The following is a 14,005-nucleotide window of genomic DNA, read 5'->3' as shown; positions in this document are numbered from 1 at the left end:
TTTTTGAAAGGTTTTCGAGTGCGTCTTTAACAAAAACAATAGCTTTCCTGGTACATCGTCGTTTATTCTGCTTATGACGGATGAAAAAAGTATACAGATGATCTGATACGAGCAGTTTTAACCTTAATGTAAACGAAGTAGTAAAAACGCACTAGAGCGTAACTAGTGCTAAGTAGAAACCGGTGCTAACCGGTGCCTATTATTCTCCGGTAAATGCAACTAAGAAATGGCAAATCGCAAGTATCACGACTTTTTTTTGTCCTCACCTGCAATAAGTCTGTTTTCGCGTTGAGGTCGTGCCTCAGCTGCGTGATATGATCCCGCGCACCTCGCAACTCGCCCTCGAGCGCGGTGACTCGTGCTTCCAAACGCCCATTGGCTGACAATAGTTCCTTACCGATACGAGCCGTTAATTCCAAATCTTTCTCTTTCTGCAAATTATCCAAAACCATGTAAATCAATGCTTCGGTGAGCAAACGTCGTGACCACGCTAGTTTAATCAAAAATTTAAATGTTTCTTAATGATAAGATGGATATGTATCTGACTCTACTTGGCTGAAATCATAGTAAAAAGCGCCAAACATTTAAGCGAAAACTAATAAGGTCAAAGTGTTACAAAATTGTTAACCCAGTACATACAAATGCACTCTGGTGACAAAGAGTGGTCGCATAAATGAGTCGCCAACACGTTTGCAGTTCGCCTTGAAGTCTTTGACTCCAATTTACGTAATGTACCTCTAATGAATACATTGGCAAATAAAACATAACTTACTTCTTCTAAGAGCCGTGTTACCGCTTCGATGTCATTGTAGGTTTTTGTCATTTGGCTCACCCTGTTGCTGCATAGAACTGGAAAAAGAATATCACTATGTAGCAAACGGCACTAACATTTATATGCAGTGCTGTACTAACGCATTGCAGGAAAAAGCAAGCAAAATTATCTAAGGAGTATGTGACTACATATTAATAAGTGATCTAAGTGTCGATACAAGAAATCACACTTCATGTAATCGATATAGAGATTAATCCTTTGCATTGTTTCTTGATAACATCGTTATTCTGTTACTTATAGATAAACATTTCACAAGTCTAGACTACCTATAGTACATTTTCATGAAAATATTTGCTTAAACAGATATGCTGCAGACATATCACTATATGGCATTGATTTGAATACGTATGTACATAATTAATGAGCAATACATTCTAGAACTATTACAGTGCAGTACTGAAATGTTTCCATCAACGCGCAAGTATACAAGCAAAATCACAACTAGCATTTGATTTAGAACCAGACAATGTTTCCACTGAAGTTATGTATCATCTCAGCATGTGTATAAAATACAAAGTTTAAGTGCTTTAATATGTTAAGCGATGACTAAGAGAGCACGTTATTGTAGTATTGGTCATGCGATATATTACAAAACGCGTGGTATACTCGGTCAACCGATTACGTTACAACTATCGTGTCTCGCATACACCAAACTCGTATTAAAAAGTACCTTTCTTATCGAACACATTTTACTAAGTTGAAAAACTGGTTCCGGTACAGAGGTTAGGTACTTGCATTCTTGAGGAATATTATACTGATTTGAAAACATGCTCGGATAAAGGTACCCAGATAAACTACTTTCATTGCTTCAATTAAAGACAAGATATCGGGACTTGTTTTCTTTTGATTAATACCTTAACGTGGTGCAGGTAAGAACTTAATGCGTAGATTTTATACATTGGAAATGCATGTAGATTGTAGGATTTGTACAAGTTATACTGTCAACCAAGTCATAAATCATGCAAGTAAACAGTAAAACAAATGAGTATGTCACGTTTTACAAATATTTAAGTCTATTCATTATATTGCAGTGGAGTATTATTAGCTAGTCAGTGGTAAGTTCTACAAGGCGACCTAAGTCTCTGACATGTTTGTCACAGCTTACAATTAGTAAATACAGAGGTAGATACTATTACGTCATCTATACATATATCAGTATGTTAACCTTCGTTCTTACCACAAGTGGCGGTTTACTCTTGCTTGACAATATTAAAGTGAGTACATAATATTTTAATACCTTTAAATTTTCCTTTAACCAAAAATGACATACGTTTATTCTAACAGATTTTTTATCTGAATGGTTGTTTCCATAATTCCGTCATTATTTTTAACGTGAAGCGATTCAAAGGAGGATTCTCTCACATCGTTAACTTTAGTTTACAACTATTTAAACGTAGTAGTAACCTTGTTGGATCACAAATGTTTACTATTCCAGTTCTGTTAGTGTATTCTAGGGCACTCCTATTTCACTCTTTTTGAAAGGTGCGCGTTACATAACAGTCTCAATTGGGCCACGGACGTCATGATTTATATTTATAGCCATTAAAATAGAGTGAGGATATATCCACCGGTGCTATCCTATAAATACTTCAATCGATTGAGACCTGAACGTGGTTTATGTGTCTTGGTTATAGATGCTGAGGATTTTTATTAGAACTTTGGGCGAAATTTCATCACGGATACAGTAATAGGCTACAAGAATTAATTGAACATCTAAAATAATCTAAATGAAGAATACTCCATCGCCTTATTCCTTTATATAAATAAATACCATAATTGATGTATTTATTCCAGTTTCACACACAGCAATACGTGACATGACGAAAATATGTAATTGAAATAAACAGTTGATTTTTTTTACAATAACAATATAATTTTCAGTAGTATATTTTCAACGAAATGATAGAAAACTTTTGTATTTAATTTTAATGGTTGTTAAAAAAACATAATATACGGAAATAATTATAAAGACATTTGGAGGCTAATTGTAATTATCTTTAACACAAACAAATGTCTGAAACAATAACCAAGATACAAGGCATGTCAACAATAAATCAACAAGAAAAATATTATAAATTACTTTTAATTTATTACTCAATTACTATTTTATTAATTAAATATTAAGCACTGGAAGTTATAAATAAATCCTGGGAAATTTTGACGTTGATAAAATAATATGATTTTTTAAAGAACATCTTTATAAATACATACCAAGTATTGAAATTATTATTAAAATTTTATAAATAAACTGCCAAGTAAGAGATTTATATTTTTTTAAGAATTTGACAATATTAATATTTAAAAACAATTTGTTTACTGACCAGGATACCCCAAATAATCTCCAGATCTATTCATTTTTCTCGTGAATCCATTTGTATTATTTATATAAAAACTCTTGCACACTAGAAACATCTTTTGATTTAATACGGATTTATGTAAACATGATTATATCACTTTGCGTAGTTGAAACAACTCAAAACAAATCACAGACACAATGGACAAATAATACGTTACTTAATGATCTCAAATCACTAAGTATCGCAAAACGGCGTGTGGCACTCAACCGTAAACACAAAATAGGGCTTAATTTCGCCGGCTGCCCCGCTTCGACAACAACGATAAGATACGATGCCATTTCCAATATTGTTCTTTAAACAATAACAACTTACCAATTGTGATTACAACTTTTCTACTTATAATTATCTACTAACCCGCGAGTATATCGTGTGTGTTTGGCCTCCGGGCGTTCATCGAACCCCTATTGTTTAGGTGGTCACAAGATGCAACATAACACGTGAATTCAACGATACGTGGAAACACTGCGGTCACGGAGGTTTCGTCAATAAACTGTAAAAGGTAACGTTGGCGACAAAACAACGATACGAGCGCGAAGTACCCGATCAAGTTAGTGACTGTGGAGCGCACGCACCACGCAATCAAGTGTGGAACTCCGTGTCGCTTTAGCGGAGGGCGGGTAAAACATACTATTCCATTGTATACCATATTATGTGGGAAAACTGGATTACAAAAGACATACACATCGACCTTTTTACTGATAATTTGGTATTTGTTCATGTTCTCTAAACACATTGTTTCAATAAACTCACTTTCGATTTTCACATGAGTTTGATGGATGTGAAATGCTCTTTGTAAGTAAATATTATTAAACTAAATATAAACACAATGAAATCGTATTCCCTTTGTCTAATCAGTTGCGTATCATAGATAAAGATTACTGTACCGTTTATTGCCCTCTGCATTTTCACAACGATAAATGTACTGCAATAGGGAGTACCTATCTGAATTGTCGCGATGAAACAATTTACGGTGTTGTGAATTTTAACTGTAAACGAAACAAGTTATAAGCTGTTTTAACGGCGAAGCTGCTTTCCAGAATAAAAACTTATGGGAATTGTTAGCAATAATAGCACCATTGAATGCGGCACAGGTATGCGGCGTTTTTCCCACTCTCTTACCTAACACAAGATTACAACGGATATCGATTGTTGTTTGTGGCTGCATCTCTCACGAGATACTGAAAGACTTTCACAGTTTTTACTGTTCGCATTTCCCATACGAATCGTCTTCAGTATTGTCAGATTTACAATAAAATTTACTTTTACGCACATTTAATGTCTATTTAAAAAAATATGTTGACAACGATTATGACAATGTGCGATTATTTATGGCAGACTCCGATTTTCTATTTTACATGGCACTATAATACTAAATGAATACACAACAACTATTATTTCTCAATTATTGATTACCAAAACAATATAGGTAATTTATTATACCTATGCTTTCGTTAAATAAATTCGAATATACCCACATTTTCAGACATAACAAATAATACAAAACGTTGAGATCGTCATCATTGAATATACACCATCCAAATTTTTATATTGATGACACAGTCATATTTTTTTACATATCAATTTGTTAAATTTTGTTTGACGGGTCCCCAAATATTTATGTTTAAAAAAATCAGGAACCTTTTACACCCAAATAAATTTTATCGTACATTATTAAAATAATTATTAATTAGTAAACTTTGTCAATACCCAAACTTAATTAAACTCACAAATATTTTGGACGAAAAAAGTCATCATTAATATATCAAGTTAGTTAGTAAGGAAAGAGGAGTTAGTAATGAATGGATTTTTACAATGTCGTTAGTAGGTACTTAAATACATTTATACATCAAAGCCATTTACATGAAACTTTTAACCTGATATAATAGGATCAAGTGAATAGATAATTACTTCATTAAGCACTTCTAATCGTATTGTTTAAACGATAACAATGGCAGTAAGCACAACTAAAGTAATGATATGCAAATCACTGCGTGACAGATTAGAAGAAAAAGCGAAATGATGGTCAGACGATATTGGAGGTTACAAATTAGTAATGAGATGATCGTCAATGAAACCGTACCCATCTACATGATGCTATACCTCTATCAAGGAGCAAGGTCCTGATGACGCGAAAGTATAGTCTGCCGAATTTGTCCCGCGCGACGTGGTACAGGAAGTCTGGGTATTCGCCGAGACACTCGCGTAGCTCCGCGTCGGGTAGGTAGCTCAACTCCTGGAAGAGCTCGCGATCGAAGCCCGGTGGCGGCGAGGCACGCGAGCCGTCCGCGCACCCCGCGCCCGAGCCGGCACAGCCCTCCGCCGTGACGCGCCCGAGCCGCGACCATCTGCTCCGCCCGCCTTAAGCCGGCGATCACTCCCTCACTCTTACCCACACTTCGTATTTTGTCCACTATAGTCTCATTCAATTCCTATACACAATGTATCCGCTGTAAAGTCTCATGTAAACTGAACTGACAAACCATTTTCCACTGCGCTAAAACCAATAGTTAGTGACGTAACACCTGTAAATTCACGAGAATCGTGCCGACCACTCATTTGAAGAGGTAATGGAACACGTCTGACAGGACAGCATAAGAAGCAAGTGGATATCTGCATCACGCTCGGGTGACCAAGCGAGCTGCTTAAATTAACTCTCTTATGAAATTCATAATATGCGAAACACGATTATGGCTCACACGTCATATAACCGAGAATAGTTTTAGCACCAAACATTGTACTTGTAAAGGCAAGTTAGTAACAACGTAACATTATTGATTGAATAAACCGGAATGAGGGCAAAGTCGGGCGCTCCCATCTTCGCCAGTGACACTAAATGATAAATGAAATTAAAACATTTCGTTTAATGCTTATGCAGTACACGAAGCGCGAAGTTAAAATGTTTCTATAAAATTATTACATAAAATTTCGTTTGTTCTTTTTCTAGAAACAATTTAGGTATAAGAAATGTGTATTAAAAATGAAAAAAATGATAAAATCTTTCGATAAGGCTTGGTGATTGTCGCCATAATATCCTATTTGTATTAACAATACAGACTTAAAATTTATCCTTTTATCTAACAGATAGCAGAAAATTACATCTAGATATCTTTACGGGTATTTATGACATTACAAAGGGTTAGGTGGATTTTTTTCTTCTAACCTGAAAGATAACTACCAGAATAAAACAATAATCTTGTAATTATGTCATTTCTAAAGTAGATGTGTAGAACGCAATAAGACTGAAACAATGGACAATCAATGTAATTCATACTTAATGGTTATTATTAAGGACTATAGGTAACAGTCATTCTAGAGAAAAGTGAATAGAAGAATGCAAAACTGACTATGTCTAATTCAATAGCCTGTCAATCAACATCATTAGTTAAATATTTTACTGATCGCATTTTCACGGATAAAAAAAACAGAAGCATTAACGGTGTAATTGCTCATTCGTCTCTAATTTCCTGAGTAACCTTAAGAAGATGAACCTTAAACGCTACCGACATTGTGAAATGAACAAAAACTAACTTGCGTAAATTATTTCGCTTCAATAATTACACAAGTTCAAATTAGTCTGAATAGAGATCAAAAGCGTGATCATACTTTTTATCAGCTGATATTTATGTGTTTATATTTGCATATTATAGTAAGTATAAAATGTCATTTTACCGTGAATATCAAACTGGTTAGAAAACGAAGGTCGATCCGCACGTGATTTTATGACGACGTCAAATAACCTCTCAGAAAGGCTTTACATCACAACCGGAAAAATATGAACAAGTACCGATTTCCTTTGAAATCTTTTTATGCACAAATGATTTTAATAAGTAAGATAGTTAGAACAGAAACCACGATATTAGTTAGTACATCATATCTGTTTTATTGTGATTTTAATCATATAAAAAATATTTCACTGATGTCATCTCGTGGTCAGGGTCATTTTTGATGGTCGTTTACCTTCGGAACTCTTTAACCTTCCAAGTTTAAGTAATTTTTGGTAAAAACATTTTCCTTCTACCTTAAAACTCAATAACTCGAAATGTTTTTTTTTGCACTCGGTAATTAATACCACATTACTAAGTAGGTATACGTTCAACGTTACGGGTGAATAATACAGCGAGTTTTTGATGTCTCGATTTAAATCGAAATATAATACATGTGTAATCGAGCGAGTCTTTCTAGTTTCAGTTACCAGACCGAACGATTTATCGGTCTGTGTAATTTATTTATTATGTTGATTGTTGGTATGTCAACGAAATTGTCAGTTATAAATAGATTATTAATTGCTTCGATAATTAAGTAGGCGATGACGACACAATTCGGTTTGTCTTTTTCAATTGTTCTGGAATATTTTAGATTTTTTTAAAATATTCGACATACAATTTATAATTGGTCATAAGCTGGTTTTATTTATTCAAGTACCTATTTACACAAAAGGCAGGTAGTTACTTATTTTAATAAAAAATTGACTGATAACCAATTCATTACGTGATTATTTATCAATGACATTGATCTTTAAATTCGCTATAACAGTCACCTTGCAAAGTTTATAACAAAATGAAAGTGGGTTAACAGAGACGTGACGTAACTTTGGCCCTGTACGCACAACCCGCGAATACACTCATACCGATGGGTAGCCACTGTCAGACGTATTCAAATACACATACTATCATTAACAACATCAACACCTATTCATATTCAAAGGTTTGACATCATGTGAGGTGGTACGAGTACCATGGCGCTCCATGGGAAACAATCATAATATAATCATCACAGAAATTAACCTCGAATTTGCGACGATTTCAGCACTATCATTACAAGTCCACACGCAGACACATCACATGAATTCAACACTAATTCCACATCACTACAAAATTATGTGACAGTATACACCGTCGAGTTTGAACCACTGAATGACAATGTAAATTCCGATCTAACCGCTGAAATTACACACAAAACAACCTTTATCTCAAAACAAGGCGATTTCTTTTAGTAACGGTTCTAGTGTTTGAGGCCAGTGGTAATAAACTTTCACGATCAAGTGCAGGCGTCTGCAGTACGGAGGTAGCACGCTATTTGAGTGATCACGACACATATGAACGGTATCGGAATAAATCGCGCGCCGAACGATCGACCACGTCCACTTCCGTCGATACCATTCCAATAACTAAAATGAAATTAGTATTCTACACTTACATCGTAGTCATACCAACGTCATGCCAGCGCCACATACTACGTACGTATCGTGAACGACGCTGCTTATATCTGCTCATTAAAAGAATTTAAATAAGATAACGTGTCAGCGATAACGGGCACATGAGTGATGTATCACTGGCGATATGACTAAAAATACAAAGTGCAATAATTAACTTATTTATATAAAATACTGTATTTTTCTACTTTACAATCAAACCACTAACTAAGTATATAAAAGCGAAGCTGAAGCGAATTTCATATCAAAATGCAAATGTTGAACTTAAAAATTGGAAAATGTCTAACACGTTGTTTCAAAATAATGATTTATAAATTCAAAGTAGGTTTATAACATTTAAAATTTTAATATAAAATTAACGTACGTCCTAGAACATAACCGTGATACTAAAGGTCACAGGTTAAGTAAGCAACTATCATTTGTTTATTACGAATATAGTAATGTTATAAATAAACCCAAACATATTAACGAAATACACAATTATTATATCGATTAAACAGAACAATCTATTTATTTGTCATTAATTAATTCATACATGTCACAAATCATAGCATATTTTTATTTGGATAAGGAAGTATAATTCACGGCATTGTCTTTTAGCGGCTTTTGTCAGGATACAAATTGCCTATTTAGTACCAACGCGTTACTTGAGCTTGCATGTCTTGATTGATAATTTAATTGCAAACAGCAATTAATGTTCAATCGTGGCCGTGTTACGCGTGACGATCCAGGTAACCATATTCAATGTTTCCTTGTCAGTGAATAAATACGCTAAACCTAAAACAAAGTACGTATATCGAAATAGAGCGTGGTGCGATTAACTTTTTAACGCCTATACAAGAACCAAATGCACGCACCGACCATGTCTGCGGAAAAAATCAATACCGGTGAGCGATTCCCAGCCATGAGATGAGTCTGTTTTAACGACTTGAAATGAAACCTGTGTTAGTAATGATGATAGTATAGTAAAGTATGTAAATGAAAGTGAGACTTGTTCGATTAACATAAGTATATAGTTTCTATAGAGAACAGATAAATAATTATGATTTGCAAAAGGAGTTCAACGAGTTGCGCATGTTTGTTTCGGAGTTGCTACTTATATTTCGTCACTCGTTTTAGCCAAGGGGCTAGTCCAATATGGACATGAAATTAATTGTATGGAAGAACCATTTTAGTTACACGATAGGCGTTACAGCGATGAGCAATCGTTGAGAACAATAGGTTCAGTTTCGTAAAATCTGTACGTAACTGCCCACGTTAGATTCTTAAATAAATGCAGGTAGAATGCCTGCTAATTTAGTTACCGTTGAAAAATGTGAGGTGTCACGTTAACGAGAGGCCTGGTATTTCTCTCACCGAATGGTCTTGCAACAAAACAGCTGTATCAAGGGGTCCACGTGTAAGATATGAAAGCTGATATAATCGCCCGTTTCACAACTTTTACAAACATAAAACTGAATACAATGGTACTATTCACCTTGGCGTTTCTGCTGTTAAACAATAAGTTTCACAAAAATACTGCGATGGTATTGCAAACTTCTTCGAAGCCTAATAAACGCTTAAATACAATAAGTAAATAGTTGCTTTTACTATAAATTTGGAATTATACTACACAACACAACAATGAACACAATAATTATGCTCTCACGGTCAAGATAACAGATCTGGCCCACAGCTGTTGCGCGTTGCGACGCCGCGACGCCGTCGCGTCTCGGGTCCCCCAACTCCCGAACCACCCCCGATCGATGATGTCGAGATTTGCAAATTTACCTTCTAGAGCTTGCCGAGTTTTTGTACATATTAACAGATCGATGAGTCAAACAAGAAACGAGATAAACACTGACAGAGATGGTAGGAACATTTCACCCTCTTATATAAGATAGAATATCAGTTATACAGTTCTGAACAGCACAGATGGGAAGAACTTAATTTCTGGAAGCTTGCTGTGGTTTATGCTGTCGAGAAGGCGAGGCACGTGTGTTATAGTATGGTACGGTACGTTCGATGCAGCGGTGCACCTCTACTCTAAGTTTAGCACGACTAGTTGGGGCGTACGATGCGCGATGCGTTCGGCGCACGGCGTTTTTCGGTGTCGCGGTATCGATCGACTCGTTGCGGGCGGGCGACGAGAGAGCACGCGTGCCGCGTGGCTACCGGCGAGACCGGCACTGGTGGTCGCGCGTCTCTATGCTCGCGCAAGCGCAGTGCTGCCACAGATACGCCGAACACACTGACTACCGACCGGCGACCACCCGCCGGACAAATACGACATCTACATAAACAATGCGGTCGAGACTCTATAATATACGACACTTGCTTATTGAACACCATAGAATTTGATGATAAAACCTAAAAATATAAACAGAGAAAAATATTCTTCTCTCTAACCAGATTTTCTATTCAGTAAAATAACATTTTTATAAACATGGATCTATTTTTTCAGTCGTATTACTAGTTAATAATATTTTTGCCCTCTCTTAAATATGGAGATTATTGGAGATATATGCTTAACCGTAAATATAAACCAGGCGCTTTAGAACGGAAACATTTCTTTCACCCAATCTTTAACTAAGTATAAGAACGGAGTATTAGGCCAAACTATGTCTAAAAATATTCAAAATATGTGTGAAAAGGTATATGACAATAACACCACTGAAACACGCACAAACGCACGCAAGTAAGGTTTTAAAACACCCTTGTGCGTGCACGATATGCCGCTATATTAAGATTTTATTAATTTATCAAATTGAACCTCCATGAAAGTACCTGAATACATTTCTATTACTATAATTAAAACAAAAATAGGGGCGTGTTAAGGTTATTATGTTAGAGACGTTAAGTAGAGTAAAACTCTTGACTCTATCTAACACGAGAGTTAAAAATGTTATTTTGTCCGAGAGCTAATTTATGACAACCATAACCAAATCAAACTGTCATGTTTTGGTATTTCCGAATAGATTTACAATACGACTAGTTGACAGGCGACAACATTCTAAACTATGTATTTAACACGAATATAATAATCTGTCGAAATTAAACAATTGTTAAATTATCGCTGAAAATTAGCGACCGAGTGTAACTATTTTCTTGTTAAGCTACAATAGCTTTACGTCGCAGACACAAAATCAAACATATTGTTTTTCATACCAATAAAAAATCTGAGGCCTTATAAGGTTGGACAATATGACAAATGTTTACCGATGTCTAAACCAATTTACATCATATATGTTTGATTTAGATGAGTTATAAATGGTGTTGCTTAAGGAGTTGTCATCTCAGCATCTCTTTATTTCACCAGAATCATGTAGGCGACTTGTACACTGTATTTGAAACAACGCCGCCGACAATAATGTAGCCTATCTCTTAAGTAAGTACTCAGTTTATTAGTCTGCTTTACCAATAAGAACCAAATTGAACTACAGAAATCGAATAACCTAGCCCTAATAAAACACCAATAATGCAGGAACAAGTGCCGACAGAACCACCCTTTTCCCAATATAAATTTTCATAAATCAGTTTTTATTTACCATGCACAAACAACGAACCATTTTTTTGTAAAAAAGTACACAGAGAACTGGCAGAAATAAATCAGTCATTGTATTGTGCTAAATACAAAACCAGATGCCCTTTAGTTAAACAAGTAAATGTACAATATATTGTATTTACAGTCGGCTCAACATTATGAGTATTTGCATACCTATGTATGAGTATCGTGTACGTCATTCTCTCTAGCGCAAAGGAACTTTAAACACTGCAGTGTTCTGTATTGCATAATCGTTACACCAGGCTTTTGTCTAACTCACCAACAATTCTATGCCAATCATTAACATACCGGTTTTAAATGCAATAATACTATGTAGAGCAAGTGAAAGATAGTAATTATGTAGAATAGAGATCATGTCACATAAACGGTGCATTGTTACTACTTTTACGGAAACAAGACAAAGTTCCAGATATTATTATAATATCTTATTATTACTACATATTATTAGATTAATATTATGCCTGTTATATCGGATGGTTTATGCAGAGGTGTTTGAAATACACCTACATTTCACAGTTAACAATCTTAGCCATGTTTCAGGAGGCGGGTCTATTGTCGTATACCGGGCACGTTTACAAAATCCGAGCTAATATTCAGGCATATTGTAATAAAAATTTGAAAAGACCATATAATACTTTGCCCGACCCGAAAATTCTTGATCAACAATCGGATATACTACCACACCACAGAGGCATACAGGCGTCAAGGTACTACAACGTCAAAATATTAAATAAAACTTGTAGTTATTCGTATAATTATAGACGGTCATATCATACGTAAAACAGAATTAGTAAGACTGTTTCAAAAAGATAATGATCAAAGGTTACATTAATATATTAACAAGCGGCCGTTTAAAAAACAAATGACAAAAAGCACGTGTGGTTTGCCGCCGAATAAATGATTTGTAATTGAATTTGATACAGAACAAAATACTTTTCATAGTAATAAATTATTGGGCAAGAATGTGCCACACAAGTAGCGCCACCCACGTGCACGAAGCTGATGAAATTCTTCATTTCTTAACTTACTTAAGTTATTTCTAATACTTAAAATTAGACGATAGGTCGATAGTCTGGATACAGTATTTGTAGCAGTTAATTTAATGACGACATACTCAGTGTTAAGGGAAACAGTCCATAAATCAGGGTTACGATATGTTGCTCATGTTATTGATCTAGTTTTATTAAGTAAATAACTTGCTTCAATTACACTTCAGTGGAAACATTTAGAACACTTATTATTTATCTTGAATTTTAGGCTAATTAAGAACTTATTTGATTAAACTATAACGAATACTTTGAGTCATTAACAGCTGTTATAACAGTACAGCATATAATTAACCATACGCTAGATATTTACTGCATAAATCACATAATACATACAGTTCGTATACGCATTAGGCATGCATTAGTAAACGGAAATATGTGTGGACTTCATAGAAATGCAAAACTACTGCTTCCGTGTTTCTGATTCCCTTCATCTTTTAGTCGTTACGAATATGAACGTTGACGTCATTTGACAGTTCCACATATATTTCCTACAAGTTGTACTGTCATGCGTACTTACGGAAGTAATTGAGAGTCTCCCTGATCTGGTCAGGTGTAAGTGCTAGATCTTTGTCGCTCACCGGCAGAGCAGGCGATGGTATGAACCAATCTTGGTTCTCGTATCCTGAAAAATATATAGACGCATTAGTTCGGCTACGACTACACAAAAATATACACGGAGAAACACACAACGGAGTTATTGTACCCATTTAATTTCATGAGCACGAACACGTCACAAGGACGATGAATCATACAATTCCTTTAACCAATTTAATGGATGAGTGTGTGTTAATGTTCCGCGGGTGTGTGTGGACGGTTAGTCCACGTTCTTTACTTCCATACAAATCTTTCTATATTATAACAGTTTATTGGCACGTCTATTTCCACCTGGCTCGGCGTGACCAACAATACATTGTTTTAAATTTACACCTGTGATACACACCTTACAAACAGAGCAGACGTTATTATGTCATAGCATTACCGTACAGTTTTGATGTTACACAATAGCATATG

The 14,005-nt window shown here is 35.2% G+C and overlaps 1 protein-coding gene across 13 annotated transcripts in view; it reads right to left on the bottom strand.

Moving 5' to 3' along the window:
• milt (trafficking kinesin-binding protein milt) overlaps positions 1–14,005 on the bottom strand; it is a 35,455-nt gene that overhangs the window by 10,771 nt on the left and 10,679 nt on the right. For 3 of the 13 annotated variants that reach the window (XM_076113305.1, XM_076113319.1, XM_076113308.1), the window contains 3 exons: positions 13,512–13,616; positions 773–849; positions 267–431 (listed from right to left, as the gene is read on the bottom strand). In XM_076113305.1, the coding sequence (XP_075969420.1) occupies positions 267–431; positions 773–849; positions 13,512–13,616 (347 nt within the window). Of the gene's footprint in view, positions 1–266; positions 432–772; positions 850–3,543; positions 3,758–5,269; positions 5,712–7,973; positions 8,367–10,049; positions 10,610–13,511; positions 13,617–14,005 lie in introns of those variants that run through there. The other 10 variants (XM_076113310.1, XM_076113311.1, XM_076113313.1 and 7 more) reach the window with 10 other exon arrangements.

Source organism: Anticarsia gemmatalis, chromosome 4 (genome assembly GCF_050436995.1).
Source record: "Anticarsia gemmatalis isolate Benzon Research Colony breed Stoneville strain chromosome 4, ilAntGemm2 primary, whole genome shotgun sequence".
In the NCBI taxonomy this organism is placed as follows: domain Eukaryota; kingdom Metazoa; phylum Arthropoda; class Insecta; order Lepidoptera; family Erebidae; genus Anticarsia; species Anticarsia gemmatalis.
This window is presented reverse-complemented; position numbering and strand designations above follow the sequence as displayed.